At 32.9% G+C, this 19,558-nt stretch overlaps 1 protein-coding gene across 1 annotated transcript in view; it reads right to left on the bottom strand.

The window, feature by feature from the left end:
* Positions 1–19,558, bottom strand: part of LOC149803199 (uncharacterized) — a 141,185-nt gene that overhangs the window by 18,461 nt on the left and 103,166 nt on the right. Inside the window, exons 17-19 of the mRNA XM_089953903.1 lie at positions 16,708–16,764; positions 6,010–6,131; positions 2,860–2,965 (exon numbers count right to left, since the gene is read on the bottom strand). Coding sequence (XP_089810029.1) covers positions 2,860–2,965; positions 6,010–6,131; positions 16,708–16,764 — 285 coding nt within the window. The remainder of the gene's footprint in view (positions 1–2,859; positions 2,966–6,009; positions 6,132–16,707; positions 16,765–19,558) is intronic.

The raw sequence follows: 19,558 nt of genomic DNA, 5'->3' as shown, positions 1-19,558 counted from the left end.
CAATGTACCTATAAACATCACAACTGTGACAATTACTGTTGGCAATGTACCTATAAACATCACAATTCTGACAATTACTGTTGACAATGTGCCTATAAGCATCACAACTGTGACAATTACTGTTGATGAAGTACCTATGAACATCACAACTATGACAATTACTGTTGGAAATCTACCTATAAACATCACAACTATGATAATTACTGTTGGCAATGTACCTATAAACATCACAACTGTGACAATTACTGTTGACAATGTACCTATAAACATCACAACTGTGACAATTACTGTTGACAATGTACCTATAAACATCACAACTGTGACAATTACTGCTGACAATGTACCTATAAACATCACAACTGTGACAAATACTGTTGGTGATGTACCGATAAACATCACAACTGTGACAATTAGTGTTGATAATGTACATATAAACATCATAACTGTGACAATTACTGTTGACAATGTACCTATAAACATCACAACTGTGACAATTACTGTTGACAATGTACCTATAAACATCACAACTGTGACAATTACTGTTGACAATGTACCTGTAAACAATGTGCCAATTATCATGCAAGTACAAAATCAACAGTGAATGTCACTGTTTTGGATACATATTGATCAATCATGTCCCTTATCCCGTAATCTGTTTTTTTCATTCATATCTCAGTGCATTCCATTACTAGTGCATAGTGTTTCTTGTATATTTTATGAGGATGAATATCATTTCTTTTTTAACCATGCTATCAGCCCACCAACCCGTCTGCCTGTTGATGAGTCTATTGATACATCTATCTAATGTTTTCAAAACTGACAATAGGATGGTCATCAACATTTCTCTGTTTGAGCTGCATGGGACAGAACATTTTTAAAAAGGTCAGATGTAAAAAAATTGACTTATTTGATGTCACTGTGACATATAAAAGGCATTTTTCATGTGTTCAGCTTGTTATTTGATGTCACTGTGACATGTAAAGGCATTTTTCATGTGTTCAACTTGTTATCTGAAGTCACTGTGAAATTTAAAGGCACTTATTATATTTACAGGGTCAACAGCTGTACTGCCAGTAAATGCTGTAATTTATGGTTATTATGTTTTACTGGGAGTCTATCCATTCAACAATCAATGCAGAGCTTATTGTACAATCATTGTATGAGGATAAATAGTATTTTGTTAACCAACCTATCCACCTACCTACAATAACTACAAGCCTATCAATCTATCTGCCTTTATATATATATATATATATATATATATATATATATATATATATATATATATGTCTGTTGTAAAGTTATGAAAACTGAATAGCAGACGGACACTGCCCTATTCTGCCTTTCAGCTGCAAGGGACAGAAACTTTTTAACAAGTTTGTTGTTGGATTTCTGACTTATCTGAAGTCTCTGACAGGGTCAATAACAATACTACTAGTGAATAGCCACAGTTTCTAAATATGATGTTTTAATGATTTTGATGACACTTAACAGCAGTAAATTCAGCAGTAAATGAGATGTACTGGCATTTGTCACATTTACAAACTCTACACAGCTTGTTGCACAATTGAACCAAACTACTTTTAAAACTCAGATTTACAACATTATAATGGCTATTGTAAATTTTAAGTATTATCGCATAATTTTAGTCTGGTCCATCTTAACTTAAGGAGAGGAATAGTTGCAAAATAGTATGGGAATATATTGCCTTGTTACAACTGGTTGTAACAGACCATGTTATTTTCTACACAAACCATAAAGCCATCATCTAAGTAAGGAAAGTTTCAGTTATTTTAATAGTACTCAAGTTCAGAAAATAAACTACTGAAATAAATGCAAGTTCCTGTCAGCAAGCAAAAGTCCTGATTGAAATTACTGCGATCTGTCAAGTGGTAAACAAATATATAATGTGATTAAATTTTTGCATGTGTGGCACAGTGATATTTTTGTATTCATTTCTACATTGCACTAATTTCAAAAATGAATTCAAAGTAGTTTTTAATGTCAGATTTTCAGAATTTTCAACCTACATTCTACTTCCTCTGCCCCTTAACTGATAATAATGTTGATATAAAATATGTTAAGTAATAGTTAATTTTCTCATCTAGAACTGCAAGTAACTTACCATTATGTTTGACAGAATTAAATATTCATTATTTTCTTTCTTCAAGTGATAACTGTTGCTCATTATGTTCAAGGTAAGAATGTATCTGTCCTCGTTTTGTTTGTCATAAAAACTGGCATACATAGGTTATCTTTTCATGAGCATCATTCTACCTTAAGGTCTGGTAAATTTCATAAATGCAAGGTTTAACAGCTGTATGATTCGTATGATATAACTGGAGCAGGTGCAATAAAGAAAATAGAGCATGACACGGATTTCTAAAGAGTTGCTTCTTAACATATATATTTCAAAAGACCAGCAAAACATTTAGTTTAAAATGTTACTTAATATGAATAGAATTTTCCATCTCAGCAACTCTGATAAGCCCTTGAATGAAATTTGTGTACACGTGCATGCATACAGCTTGCAGGAGAAATCAATTACAATAGTATCAGAGAGTACAGGAAAATGCAAACCAATTAAACTAAATTAGTTAATTTTTACCTTAAATGCATGTCAAGCCTTATTAACAAAAAGTTTCCGATTTACCCTTCCTGTGTAATATGTCATTTTAACAAAACCAATATCTGATAGAAAACATGAGATTAATAATTATGTTAAAAAATATACAAATATACTCACTGAATAAAATAAAAGTAAAACAATGTGCAATTTGTTTCATATTTACTTGAAATGCTTCTTAATACCAAGCCTTAAATATTTTTAAGTCAATTTAATACAGCTTAAAAACTCACCATCCATTTTTGCTTTCTTCCACATTTCTACCTTGACTTTCCACATACTCAAGTGCTTTTGGTAGTACATCCATGAGTCTCTTGCCCCACTCTTGCACTGGTTGGCCTGAAAAATAGGACAGTCAACACTTTACACGCTTACTAAAATTTGTGAAGGAAAATCTTGGGTTGAAGGTAAAAAGGAAAAAACAATATCAACCCTTCCAGTGTAGCATTAGGATGAGTTCTGATGCCAAACAATGGTGTAAATATTGTGAATTAATATCTTTTAGTCTAATTTTCATTGTTTTGTCATTACTAGAACTAAGAATTGAAAGAGTACAATGAAGAATGACCCCTCTGGAAGTAATACTACTGTTTCCCTTTTCAATAAATTACGTACCCCCTCAAACATCTGAATTTTAGCCAAACCATAAATAATGTTTCCACAAAGAACAGATGAATTCAGTCTTAAGAAAACATCAAAAACTTCAGTACAAATACATGCAATCATTTTGTTTAGATATGTTATTGACAGAAGAAAAACTATTTGGTATTATTGCCTTAAGATTTTTAAAGCCAATCCAGTTGCAAGTGCAAAAATCTGGAAGTTATATATTCTTCCCAGATTCCAATAAAGAGTATATGGTAGCTGTTTACATTTTAACATTGCAAAGAAAGCTTTATCATTATTCTAACATGCCTAATTAGAGCAAATAATAAAGGTAAACTGTACTTGCAATATTAACACCAGGAGTTCAATACCAACACCAGGAGTTCAATACCAACACTAGGAGTTCTATACCAACACCAGGAGTCGATTAGCAGCATAGATCATATATTAAAAATCCTGGATTCTGGAATCCTGAATGTATGATCAAATAAAGACAGCTCTTTTTCATATAAATGATTTCTGGTAAGTGGAAAATATTTCAGCTATGCTCATAATTTACTCTGAAATGCAGACATGATGAATTAATAGTCACATGACAGTTCTTACAGATAAGAACATTCTGTCAGGAAGCAATTGAAATGTGGGAGTGGCTTATTAACCCTGGTTGTCTACATCAGTAGTAAAACATTGTCGATTGACATGACAACAGGCATGCTTAGATGTTTTATCCATTAGGATGTATTAGTTAATTGATACTTTAAGTGTTATAATAGGTGCATTGTATTTATTTGCTCAACATAGAAACAGTCTAAACAACCTTTTCTCCAAAAAAAATTTCAAACACTAAAACAGAGAAATGTGAATTGATGTTTCCTTGCATGTATATTAATACATGATAGGACAGAAATTATTTTGAATAATTTGCTCTATCAATCATTAAGGAACTCAGTCTCATTTGCTGTGTTCATATATGATTCGTATTCTTTGACAGATGATTATTATGATGTAACATTGGCTAATACACCTTAGGTTTGCAATTATGTTGAATAATTCGCTCCTGTCAATCATTAAGGAACTCAGTCTCATCTGCTGTATTCACAAATGACTTGTATTTTTAGACATGTGACTTGTTTGATACAAACTTTGGCTAACACACCTTAGGTTAACAATTATGTTGAATAATTCAGATGTGTCTACTGTTACATATATCTGATTTAATTTATATTTATTTTAATTTTATTGTTTATGAGCTTTAAATTTTTGTATTCTATGATATGCTATTATAACATAATCTTGTTTATATGATTTGGAAAAATTTTCAGAAAATAGTTTGACTGTGACTCTTCAGTGTAAACACCTAAAGCTGACCTAGTTCCTGGCCTTAATTCAAAAATTAGTAACAGCCACGTGAACAAGTTCTTTTTAAATTTATTTTTATTGTGGGAATAAATAGGATGAGATCAAGGCTGTATTGGATACATGACCCTAGACTTGTAAATAGTTTTGCTGAAGTAAACAACTTTTTTTAATTTTTCTTCTTGGAGTAAAATGATTGGTTTTTATCAAGGTCATACTGGGGCTACGTGATAAAAACAGCCTCCATTTCACAATTCTGGGATTTCCAAAATTGCACATTAGTTAGTTTTAATAGTGATGCTTAGAGACAGAGAGATCTCAGTCTGGGCTTAAAACACTTGATGTCAAGTAGTTTCTTCTGTTGTAGCCAGTTTTCGAGTTATATGTTAATTTTTCTTCAGATTATTTGGATTCTAAAAGATTAATTCGTTTCTCTGGAAATATCTGAGTACTCATACAGAATTCTTGAACAAAGACATTTCTTAAAAATTTCATTCAGATTTCCAACACCGGAGTATTATTTCTTGTGTTTCTACAAGGAACTGTAGACAACAGAACTTTACAAGATACAGCATACGTCATTGCCTTCCATCTTGGATTCTTCATTGGGACTTGAACTTGAATTCATCAGAACATTAAATTATTAGGACTTCTAAAATTTTATTTGAGGATTTTTCTTTGACTATTTTTGAATTTTATTCTTAACCTTAAGTTCTTATTTTTTTCATTTTTACAGTGTTTTTTCCAGGGAAATAAATTATTTGTTAAATTTTTCAAAGCTTGTAGATTTAACTTTCTTTTGTTACTGGTTATTCAAGCCTAAACACGTAACATAAGACTATCATCAACATTGGCAAATACGTGATAGGTTAATAATTATGTTGAATAATTCAGATGTGTCTATCATCAACATCGGCTAATACATGTCAGGTTAATAATTATGTTGAATAATTCAGATGTGTATATCATCAACATTGGCAAATACATGTTAGGCTAACTACTATGTTGCATAATTCAGATGTGTCTATCTCAAACTTTTTTTTCAAACAATAAAAAAGAGAATTGTGAATTGATGTATATATTAATACCTGTTAGGATAGCAATTATTTTGAATAATTCGCTCCTGTTGATCATTAAGGAACTCAGTCTGATTTGCTGTGTTCATTTATGACTTGTATTCTTAGTCATGTGACTTGTATGATACAACACTGGCTATTACACCTTAGGTTAACAATTATGTTGAATAATTCAGATGTGTCTATCATCAACATTGGTTAATACATGTCAGGTTAATAATTATGTTGAATAATTCAGATGTGTATATCATCAAAATTGGCTAATTTTCATTTATCTGGTTGTCTCACTTAATTTACAAGGTCTTATGTTCTTGAAAAGTTGTCTGATTGACTCTATTTTCTAACCTTGGATTGCATAAGAGGTAAACAGAGCAGAAGCAAAGCTGCCCAGGTAACCTGTTGGGTGGTGATGTGTCATCCGACCTGACTCCACACTCACAGCTATTAGGTGTGGCAACTCCTCAGGTCTGGAAGCAAAATGAATGGAAAAATATGAAATCAAGTGTTGCAATATAGTTTTGGTTGTATAAAACTTGCATGTTTTTTTTTTATCATTGCTAACTGTATTATTCACATCCCACATACTTTACAAGTTTTATACTTTGCTGCTTGAGGCCCAGACACCAACATACAAGGTAGAAATCTAGGTTAGATTTACATAAATGTAAGCACAGTATTCTCTCCCAGAATTAAATATGATACTTTCATGAACCTGTACCATTAAGTGTCCCCAAAGTTTTCATAGACCATAAATACATAAAAAGTATAATATTCCTTGTCATTTAATTTCTTGTACACAATCTTGAGGGACTTTTTAGTATGATTTTGCAAATACTGAACATGAGTGTCAGCTGGAAATTATGATTAATGTTTTGACCTAAAAAAATAATGAATGGAAGGATTACACAAAATATTTTCTTCTTCTGTAATGACAAAAGTATAATCATTCTCTAATTATCAGTCATGTACTTAAGCCTTCACACAGTGGTACTAAAAAAACTAACCTGTTAACAGGACAGAAAGTTAAGTTTTGTTTGTTGCCTGAACTTCATTGTTCCTCTTCTTTATTGTGCATGCAAGCAGTTTGTAACAATGATTAATAATTATATTTTAACATATACTATATTTACAAATAATATCTACTGTACTGTACACTGGTGGCTGCTCTACAGAAGTGACAGTTTCTGCAGCTTCACAGACCACATTTCCCAGCTGATACACCAATGTTTGATGTTACAATCATACAGGCCTTTGTATAAATTTCAGGCAAATTCTGTTATTAAAAAGCATAGTCCAGTAACACGCCTACCACTAGAAGAATCAGATTCATAGGGTCCAATAACTGTACACTTGACCGTGTATCTATGGGGTAACTAAATAAATATTACCATTTTACATCTGTAAGTGAAGAAAAAGTAGAAACAATAAAAACAAAATATTACAATAACTAAACACAAAGTGTATTATAAGGTTTTATCATTTGTGCTTTACACTCATCTGAAAATTGTGGGGGATACCGTAGTTGTCTGTATGAGTGAAAAGGAGTTTTTTCAAATTTCGGGAGGTCACAAAGCTCTTTTTCCATTTAGGACCAACAACATGTTCTGAGAAGTGTTTTAGTGAAAACCCTATGACAGTGGGGTCATCTCTTTATAAAGAGTAAGATTTTCAAGATAGTTACCATTAATGAACAAACTTTTTATTTAGGTCCAACTAGACATCATAAGAAGTCCTTTAGTGCAAACATCAAGTCAACAAGACTGTCCATTCAGAACAAGTGGTGACAACAAGATTTTCAAGCTGGCCACCATTGTGGACATGATGGCTTACAGGTTAGCACCATTTTCATCAGGATCAACAAGGCATAATAAGACATCATGTTAGTGACAATCCCAAGCTGATATGACCAACCACAAAAAAGAAGTATTGATAACAAGATTTCAATGAAGGCCACCATGGCAGAAATACTGGATATCAGATTGGCACTATTTTCATTTCCAGATACATTATTAGAAGTATTCTGGTGAAAATTCCACGTTGGTATGACCATAAATTCTTGGCTGAGTAGCAATAACATGAGTTTTAAGACTACTGGTGTGGCAGCCATTTGGAATAGAAGACCAGTACTACTTTAAACTAGGACCAACATGACAACATCATAAACCTTATGGTTAAACCCCATACCTATATGACTTTCCATTCAGGTGTCTGTGTTGTTTGGATTTTTTTGTAGCTTTAACAATTTTAGTCATATTGCTATGATGTCAGCAGTGTGGTAGTTTATAGTGATGTATAGTACTAGGACATGATGCCGCAGACATGTAGCATGATGTTCCACCCATGTCATATTATCATTCACGAGGCTGACCAGTCCTAGTACTAACCTCTTCATGCTGAGAGCCAAGCAAGGCAGATGCTAGTACCATTATTTAAGTTCCATTCAGGAGAAGATGCAATAACAAGATTTTAAAAAAGTCTGCCATGTTGACCCTGTTGGAGGTCTGATGTCAAATCAGCACAACTTTCATTTAGGGCCAACTAGTCATTATAAGAAGACTTTAAGTAAAAAGTTATGCTGATATGAGGAGAAGCAATAACAATATTTTCAAGATGGTCATTTAGGTGGCCATACTGGACATTCAAGTAGCACCATTTTCATTCAGGTCCAATGCATGTGTAAAGTTTCATGGCAATTTTCTAAGTAGTTTTAACTAAGCAGCAATAACAAACATGTGATTAAGAGGAAGGCAGAAAAAGGATGATGGACGATGGATGGACAAAAGGCCATCCCAATAAGCTTTCTTGTCTATGACCAGTACAGAAGTCAGTTTCTAGATAAGTCCAATAGTCAACTTTTTCATTTAGGCATAGCTATTGAACAGACATAACAAACAGTATTAAATTATTGTGAATCCCATGATTTAGCATACTGTAAATACAGAATAAAGCAGAATTCACATGTGACCCATGACAAAGATGTACCATAAAATGCAATGTATAATGTGCACATATTTTAAAAGATTTTTTGGTACAAAACAGCAGTGAGCATTGTATGTGGGAATATCCTTTTCTTTTTTTTTCATCTCCAATTTGATTTTTGACTGTTGTTTGAGATACGACTTCCCAAAAGCATCAGGAGATACTGTGTGACTTTGACTACTGATTTACTGGTATGTCTTGGAGTTAACTGAGGACAGATATGAAAACTGGGGTTTGCTAAGTTACAGTTTCATAAATAGAAAAGACCCTATAATAAATAAACACACAGGAAAATAAATAACATAAATAAGTTACACACTAAAAATGGGACACAAGCATTATCCAATTTAAGCTATGCGAGGGGTAACCATGAGTCAGTTTAAAATCAATACTGTGTGTGCCTGTTTACTAAAATGGCTTGTAATATGGGTCAGTGAAATTATTAAGCTCTGCCCATTTCCTTTTGTTTATGTCAACACCTGTCATTATGTGATCAAATATATTGACCAGCTAACCTTTAGGCATGAAATATGGGCTGCATTTCTCATCTTGCATCAGTCTTTCATACTGTCATTGACTTCAAGAAGATGTATTCATGATGTACAAATTTAGAATGTATTTTATGATGCTAAAACTTGACTTGGTTTAACAAAGGACTATTGGCTTGAATGGAGATTTCAACACAGTTTAGAATTATATCGATCATGCTGGATATAACTCATTTCTAAAGAAGGTAACAGTGTAACAGAACAGTATTGCTATAGATAAAAGCTGCATCAATGACTGAAAGACTGATGAAATTGATTTGGATGAATGAAATGACGGATGCAAAACAAGTATATACCAAACATGAAAGTATATATGAAGACATATAATAGTTACTCTTTAATCTATGTTTTCATTTTTGATGTAATCAGGTAGTAATGTTTTTTTAATAATAGTGCTGATGATGACTAAGTCAGTTTTGTGGAAATTTTTACTTGTATATAGTTTTTTACTGAAGTATATTAGTATAGAAATTTATTTAGTAATTTAGCTATCTGTTGGTGAAAACAAAATATTTCTAAGCAGACGATTCAGTATAAATGTAGAATGATGCATTCCTTTTTTAAGATCTGACCATATATTAAGATTCCTTTTCTTTCACTGTTGATTTTGCAGACTGTGTTTTTCAAATGGGCACAAAGAGTTTTAAAGAGAAGTTATTATATAAAAAGATATCAAATTCAATATATTTTCTTGTCAATGTATTTGATGATTGAATGCATCTTCCCCCACCCCCACCCATTTGTGTACATGTATTAATTTTAATTTGTCTTCCCACAATGGTGGTCACATATTCATATACCATAGTGGTCACTAATGTTACAGCTGAGTATCCTCAGGTTTACGTGTTTATGGGGTCAATTCAAACTTGAATTTGGATGTTTTGGACTTGTTTGGTCTAATGGCAGTTGTTAAATATTCTTTCCTATTTGTAAATACATTAAATGTAACCTAAATACTCATAGCAATTTGAATTATTACCTTATATAGTTTCTGCTGTGCTCATATGAAGTCATATTGCCAAAATACATGATACAGGGCACAAAACCATATTGGTTTTAATAGAAAAAATTATTACAGATTTTTATTTTTAGTAACAGCAGCCATAATTAATGGCATATTGGCATAATTTCTACAAATTCCAAAACCTGTTATGCCAGAATGCTTGCTATAAAATTGGTCAAATTCTGTTGACAGGTTTTTGAGAACTCAATTAAAGGTTTTTCTATTTTTAGTCACAGCAGCATATTTAATGGCAAATAAGCATCATTTGTATAAATCTTAAGACTTTCAAGGCCAAAATACTTTCTGTCAAATTTGGTCAACTTATGCCAAGAAGTTTCTGAAAGAAAGTCATTAAGATGCTTTTTTTAAATATTAGCATAAATTGAAATATTTAATGCTCAATCAAGCTAATTTGAAATTTTTTGATTGATTTTCTCTCTTTAGTTATTGTGACCAAATTTTATTGTGGATCATCATCATTTTTACAAGCTCAAATTCTCACTGTGCCAGCAAGCTTTCTATCAAATTTGGTTAAATTCTGTTGAGCAGATTTTATAAAGGAGCAATTTAAAAGATTTTCCATTATTAGCAATATTGGCCATATCTGATGTCAGACTGGCATCATTTGTACAAATCTTAAAGGTAGTTGAGCCTGGATGCTGTCAGGTTTGATAAAATTTTACTCGGAGGCTTTGGCGAAAAAGTAATTTATGGTGTTTTTGTTTTTAGCAACAGTTTCTACATTTGACAGAAAATAGCTTTATTTTTATAAAAAAAATTAAAGTCTCTCCATGCCAGGATGATTTGTTAAATTAAGTCAAATTCTGTTAGCATTTTGGGCAAGAAATCATTTAAAGGTTTTTCTATTTTTATTAATAGTGGTCATATCTGATGGTTCTGTTAAGCATTTTAGTGATATAAGTTGTTTCTTGGTTTTTCTGTTTTTAGTACAGATGGCCATATATAAAGGTGAATCAGCATCATTTGTATAAGTTTGAAAAGTCTTCATGCCAGAAGTAGTTGTTTAAAGATTTTTTATATATTTAGTACTTGTGGCTATAAATAATGGCAGATTGGCATTATCTGTTTAAAACTGGGAGTCCTTTTTGTTTGGATGTGTGTGTGTGATTTGGATTTGTAATGTAGCTTTAACAATTTTTCAGTCACATCGCTATGATGTCTGCAGTGTGACAGTTTATAGTGATGTCTAGTACTGGGTATCATGCCGCAGACATGTAGCATGATGTCCCACTCAGTCCCATTATCCTGACTCCAGGCTGACCAGTCCTAACACTAACCTCTTAATCCTGAGCGCCAACTGAGGCAGCTGTTATTATCATTTCTGTAAGTCTTTGGTATGACTTGGCTGGGGATTGAACCCATGACATTCTGCATCTGAGGCAGATGCTCTAACCACTAGGCCAATGGAACAGGTTTGTCAGGATGTTTTGTGCCAGGTTTGGTTGCAATTGGTCTAGAAAGTAGCAATTTTTGTGCATACTATCAGGTTTTTCTGTTTTAGCAACACTTACTATATTTGATGGCAGATTGCTATTAATTGTATAAATTTGAAAGTCATTCCTGCCAGGATTCATGGTGTCAAATCTGGTCAAATTCTGAATGGCAGAAATTTAAAACAAGGCAGTTGATTTTTTTTCTATTTTCAGTAATAGCATCTATACCCTATGGTTCATCAGCATCATTTTATAAATCTGAAAGCCACCAAGCTCAGATGCTCTCTGCCATATTTTGTGTGATGTGATGTGATGTGTTTTGGATTTTTAACGTAGCTTTAACAATTTTTCAGTCGTATCGCTATGATGTCTGCATTGTGGCAGTTTATAGTGATGTCTAGCACTGGGGCATCTTGCCGCAGACATGTAGTATGATGTCCCACCCAGTCACATTATCCTGATACCAGGCTGACCAGTCCTAACACTAACCTCTTAATGCTGAGTGCCAAGCGAGGCAGTTGTTAGTACCGTTTTTGTAAGTCTTTGGTATGACTCGGCCTGGGATCGAACCCACGACCTCCTGTATCCTAGGCGGACGCTCTAACCACTAGGCCACCGGAGTGGTCGCCATATTTTTTCAAAACTGATCCAATGGTTTTGAGAAGAAGTTAAAAACAGCAATTGTTGACAAAGATAAAAAAGCAGCAATTGTGGACAAATGCACAATGGACATCATGATGGACAATGCTGGGTGAAAGCATGGCCATATGATATTCTCTTAGCCTAGTGAGCAACAACCTCAACACAAGTTATGTTCACAAGGTCTTGTGTGACATTCCACTGCAGCCAAAAAATTAATAACTCTTACAAAAACAGAACACAGTGATTTGATGATATATGTATTTCCAGATGATAGCCATAACATATACAAAAGGTTTAATTGGGAAACTGTAATATTAATTGCATTTACAAGATTCTGTCGTACAATACATCAGGCTCCAAGTCAGAAAGGGCAATAACTCTAATAAAAATATCACAGGAACACATTTATTTGTCAACATGCACATTTTTCAATGACAATCATAATAATTCCAATTTTAATGGTGAGCCATTAATTACTGTGACACTATTTGCATTCAAATCATTCTGTTATAGACTGCATTCAGCTGTGAGCCAAAAAGGGCAACAACTCTTGTAAACATGTAATGACAATACTATTTATAAAGTTTAAGTAAAATTGATCATACACTTCAGGACTAGATGCACTAATGAGATTTTGTCAAGCACAGAATTCAGTTTCAAGACAACAGGATCAAAGTGATTTGTTGACCATATCATTTAAAAAGTATCATGAAGATCCATTTAAAAATGTGAGACCAGTTGCAGTTACAAGATTCTAAAATACATTCAGACACAAGTCAATAACGGCATTAACTCTTCAAAAATTTCTTGGAGTATAGTGATTTGCTGATATGTATATCTGTAGGTGATAGCATAATATTTACCAAGTTTCATGGCAATTCATTAAAAAAAACCCACAAGGATTCCGATGTACCCCTGTCTTTTACAGAGGTGGGGGTATAGAATAGCAAATATATAAAGAAAGACTCATTTCATAATGTTTATGCTGCAGTCTGTAATCTCAATCAGCACATACATGTTATCATTTCTAATTGTATTTCTCAAAAGGTACAATGAACTGAAAGGCATTTAAGAACAAATTTATTTACAAATAATGATATCAATATGCTTATGTATTATTAAAAAATCCTCCACTGGTTAATAAACACAACCAAATGAGAGGAGTCTCAAGAGATTTAAACTAAGCCAGAAAAGTCAGAGAATTAAAAAAGATTTGCAAGAGAGTTACTGTGAGAAGTACAACTGAATGTAGGGGTGTAAAGGCCCATGACCAATTACATGCAATTAGAGATTTTATAAAAATGAATTTGTCATTAAAAGAGTAGGGATGTAAAGACCCATGACCAATTACATGCAATAAGAGATTTTATAAAAATGAATTTGTCATTAAAAGAGTAGGGGTGTAAAGACCTATGACCAATTACATGCAATGCGAGATTTTTTAAAAACGAATTTTTGTGCTGTTCCTGAAATGCAGAGACAATAAAACATAATCTAAATACAGCTGTGTTAATTTGTGTGCTGTTCCTGAAATGCAAAGAGTCATTAAAACATAATCTAAATACAGCTGTGTTAATTTGTGTGCTGTTCCTGAAATGCAAAGAGACCATAAAACATAATCTAAAAACAGCTGTGCGAATTTGTGTTCTGTTCCTGAAATGCAAAGAGACAATAAAACATAATCTAAATACAACTGTGTGAATTTGTGTTCTGTTCCTGAAATGCAAAGAGACCATAAAACATAATCTAAAAACAGCTGTGTGAATTTGTGTTCTGTTCCTGAAATGCAAAGAGACCATAAAACATAATCTAAAAACAGCTGTGTGAATTTGTGTTCTGTTCCTGAAATGCAAAGAGACAATAAAACATAATCTAAATACAACTGTGTGAATTTGTCATGGTCATCAAATTATACTAAATTAAATGACAATACCTGTATAAACTACATAATGGAATTACAGTAAAAATCTACTGCCAACAAAAACAGTCTCTCAAGACAGGTTGGTCTCTCAAAACAGGTTTGTGTAAGATTAGCATTTTTCAAGGTAAAATTCATTATTCACAATTTTTGTCAAAATGTTGCAATAATTTCATCTCAAAGTAATTCTGCATAGCAATAAAGATACTTATTTATCATAAAATATATGCAATTATACCTGAAGATCATGTTTACATGTAGTTTAGCATATGAAAAATTAGTAAGGTTGTATTTATCTATCCAGTCCATAAGTAAACTTGATATGTCTGTAAATTTCAGACTCGCGTAAAATGAAGCAAACAGTCATTAATTTGACAAAATACACAATTTGAAAAGATAAATTTGCAAAAGATTCCTGTCCTTAACTTATTGTAAATTTTGGAACTTCTTTTTATCAATGTTGTAATGCAGCTGTTCATTGCATTGAAACAAAACTGAGAAAACTGCATGCAAATTGATGGGTTTTGCCTTAAAAATATATAATAAAGAGAAAATCTATGTCTTTTAAGTAGATATAAGGAAATATTTCACTCATGAAGTGGAAACATTTTGAACTGTCACTCATGTCTTTTCCACTCTTGACAATACAATATTTTACACTTCAATCATGAAATATTTCCTTACATCTACTAAAAAAACATATATAACCTCTATACCTTTTACTTCTGATCCTTGTTTTGAAAATGACAACTATTTGTTCAAAATCCTCCTTTACCCATGAAACTGAATGGTCTACTCCCAAACTTGGCTAGAGTAGAGAACTAGTTACCAGGTACTGAACCTGATAGAGGTTATGTTATACTGTCTGCAGATGCCACATGGCCCTTTCACACCTATTGCAATGGACATTTGTTTGTATAAGATGACATCAATCCAGTATATGGGGTGTGGTAAAAATAATTATTTACCAATCTTCAGCACTAAAAGTACATTCATGATTTGTTCCAAGTCTGAAAATAAACTGGGAAAATAATACCTACATTCATTTAATTTTTTGGTTTGAATCCTCAAAATATTTATTTGACATCACTATAATTTCATCTAGTCAGATTTAGACAACTTAGTTTACAGTCTTTTCAATGGAGCTTGGCTGGAAAAGAGGACGGATTTGATACCTATATTAACAGTGATGAGTAATCAAATCAAACTCAAATACAATAAAAAATTATTCAAATAGGAAAAAGTTATTATTTTCAGCTCTACTGAATACCTAGATGTAAAGACACCTATGCACTAGCTCTCATGTACATACTGTAAGCGTTGTTTTAAACTAAGTTTGGAAATGTTTTTGACTATAAACTTCTGGTGAAGTTTTAGAAATTAAAAAAAATAAATTCCTTGTTTAAGTGTCATCTGATTAAAAGTTATATTTAAAAGCTATTTTGTAATTATATTACTATAGTTTCATCTGTAACCGGGCCCCGAGTGGCCGAGTGGTCTAAAGCGCTCTTCGTTACAGATCACTGCCATCTCACCTCTGTCTGCGGCGGTTCGAGTCTAAGATTCAGCCAATGTGGGCATGTGAGAAAGCTTGCCAGTAGCTTCTCGTGGGTTGGTGGTTCTTTCCAGGGTTTTCCGGGTTCTTCCTCCACCATTAATACTGGCCGCCATGTATAGCCTATCATGCTGAAAAATGGCGTTAAACCCCACAACAACAACAACAACAAAATCATCTGTAACCATTTCAAATCATATGGCCATCCAAACAGACTTTTAGGTATCAAACACTGCACATGAATGAGAGAATTTTCCACCTGAATATAAACTATTGCTTAAAACATACATACATACATACATACATACATACATACATGCATGCATGCATGCACACATACATACATACATACATACATACATACATGCATGCATGCATGCACACATACATACATACACATGCACACAAACACACAGATACATACATACATACATATACATACATACATGCATGCATGCATGCATACACACAGATACACACACACATACATACACATACATACATACACATACATACATACACACATACATACATACACATATACACACACACACACACACACACACACACACACACACATATATACATACAGCTACTTGCATTGTTCCCACTTCTCTATGTTCAGTTCTCACTTCTCCCTAAACTTAAAGTCTAGCTTAACCCCTGCACCATGGGCATAAAATAATCCACAGAATTTTAAAATAACACACGGTAATGAACAATGATCACAGTCATATAACTCATCTCAAATGAAAAGTATCCAATAATATTTACAGCATATTGTCATGAATCACAAAATCAATATTGTAAGCAGCACAAACTAATAATATAAACACCATATCTAAAACTGTTACATTATGCATAAAGTATATTAAACTAGCAGTGTTACAATGGAATGTCAAGAAATATCTTCCTCAGAAAAAACCAAATTATATCAAATGTACCTTGGAAAATGCAGCCCAATGCACATGGCTCTCATGGCTGCTCCACAACCACCAGCCCTGTAAAGTATATATGGAAACAGAAAGTAGAATATATATATATATATATACATATATATATATATATGGAAAAGAAAACCTCCGTTTAATTTAGATGCATGAAAAATCTTAACTCTTTGTTCAGCCTTTTATAAATGAAACATGCTTAGCTTTCTTTTTGTACAAATGTTGGATTCTTTAAGTAACTCATCATATGAACTTAACATACAAATTTTAATGTTTTCTGCTAATGACATTTTAGTTTTCAAACACATTCACTGCTTATCTAACCTTACTATAGACATTATTAAATTGGAAGGAATAAGTGTAACTTAAATCATTATCTGGATGTTCATTGACATGGGCAACTATTACTATTTCATGAGTATGGTAGTACCACCAATTTCTAGTCATCAATTATGTTAATAGGGACTAACTTAAAAGAACCACAATAAAGTCAGAGTTTGCTGTTTTGTAAAGGGAGCTGATAAAAAGTCTAACTGTTGTGGTTGGGATTGAACCCAGTTCATCTGTCTCACTGTCAAGCTCACACACACCACTTGACTAAAAAGTCGGGAGAAACTAGAATTGTTACTAACTGGTCACATATACCTAAACCGCTACACTTATAACTCGATTTTTCACATTCATCCTCAAATGTCAGCAAGATTCACATCTCAGAATAGTTCAAACATAGTTTCACCCAAGCCAGTATTTGTTGAGAGTGTACAAATGTAATGGGACGGGGATATAAAGTCTAACTATCACAGAAATAGAACCTTGTTTGTCTTTCTCACATTCAGGTACACATACCATTAGACTAAAAGGTCCAGAACAACTAAACTGGTTGGTATGCTACATCATACATAAATCTCTAGTTCTGCATTTTCCAACTGTGTTCCACAGAACACAGATGTTTGGTATGATCTGATAGGGGTTCCATGAGAAAATCTCCATGCTAGTGATATTTTACCTCAAAGTTTTAAAATATTAAGTAAGAAATTATGTATCATAAATAGTTATTTGAATAGTATTTGGATTGTATAAAAATAATAGTTATAATGCATTCATAAGGCTAGGTCTTGAATTGTTTCAGGCTGACAAACGTGTGTAAAGTTAGTACAGTTGAGTTAGTGTACTAGTGGTGCTAGCGCCATCTACTCAATGCATGTACTGTGTGTTGTTTGTCTTCATAACTAAACTACTTCCCCATGGATCTGTGGCTGAAAGAAGCAAGAAATGGGTAGTCAGCACAATGCACTGCTTCTACATATGGAGGTGAGGTGGACATCATGAAGCAAAGTGCTTGTGAGACTTTCTGAGCATCATTATGAACTATTGGTGTATTTCATGGATTCCAAATTTTGCCTATCTGACTGTTTGACAAGTTCCTGATGTCTTCTGAGAGCTCCACGCTTTGCAGATAATTTTGCAAAATAAATGAAGTGAATCTGTCACTGCTAGGAAGAAATGTGACCATTTTTACTGCAATATAGAATATTTTGTCATTCATGAAACTGGAATTTTGGAACTTGTCCTCAAAAGGAAAGAACTCTGATTGCTTTCATATGCTTAATGACTCTCTGACTGAAATGATTTCTAAGCTGAGGATATTTGCAGTGCCACTGCACAGCACCTATGAGAACTGTGCTCCACTCTCTCAGAATATTTCTGTCCCTAAAACGACAACAATGCATGGGTGTGAAATCCATTTGCAATTACAGTCCAGTGTCAGCTTAGTAATGCAAGCTTATGAGAGTCTGATTGATATGACTTCTGACTCTCAAAAGAAACAAAAGTTTAACAAACTTTTGATAAATGATTTTTGGAGCAGGTCAATTCTAGAGTACACAAATGTGGCAGAACATGCAGTTCAAGTGCTCCTTCCCTTTAGTACAACTAACTTAAGTGAAAGTTTATTTTCAAATTACACTGCAATGGACTTGATGCTGCATCTGATATGAAGCTCCAGCTCTCCAGCATCAATCCTAATATAAAGTGGATTTGTTAATAAAAGGTGTAAAAAATGCTATTTCCATTAAAGTTTTTTTAAAGTTACTTCTCTATTTTCTAGTAGTTTTCTGTAATAAGAAACAAATTATATAACCATAAAAAATTAAAATATATTTCCATATTTTGCTTTGTGTTTATTTTACATAAAATATTTTCAAGCTTTTAGGAAGGAGAGTCACTATTTAAACAAAATTGCCCCCCTACTTTTGTACACAGGAAGGACACTAATCATTCTTCTTTTGACCAAAATATTGAAGTTTGTAATGGTTTTGTACTTAATTTTAATTTTTATAATGCAAAAAGAAATCAGATGCACATTTTGATCATTATGTGCAGCAAGTTTTTGGTATGAAAATATTATCAATTTGCTCTATTTTGCTGGAATATTTCCCAGAATCTTTTTATCCTGGGGAATTCCATAACCACGCAACACCACATGTCATTTATGGGTCCCTTCATAATGGAAACACTGTACTAGTTCCATGGCCTAGAGTGACCAGAATGCTATTACAAGGTAAATACTGTATAAAAACCAATAATTTAATATGGGATATTCAAGGCAATTGACATTATACAAGACTTATTAAAATAATGTCTCCTATTATCAGGACAAAAATATTCTATGTATCCAGAATTATGAACTGAACTAGACGTTTTTAAGATTGACCTTTCAACTTTAAGAGGCTTCTGAGTCTAACTTAGATGCCTAATAATGGGATCTCTATCTAAAAGCTTATGCTTATGATGCTGAGAGCTGCATGAAAAATGCATTAGGATACAAATGTGTTGAACTTGATTAAAG

Source organism: Sinohyriopsis cumingii, chromosome 3 (assembly GCF_028554795.1).
Source record: "Sinohyriopsis cumingii isolate HCF-2022 chromosome 3, ASM2855479v2, whole genome shotgun sequence".
NCBI lineage: Eukaryota > Metazoa > Mollusca > Bivalvia > Unionida > Unionidae > Sinohyriopsis > Sinohyriopsis cumingii.
This window is presented reverse-complemented; position numbering and strand designations above follow the sequence as displayed.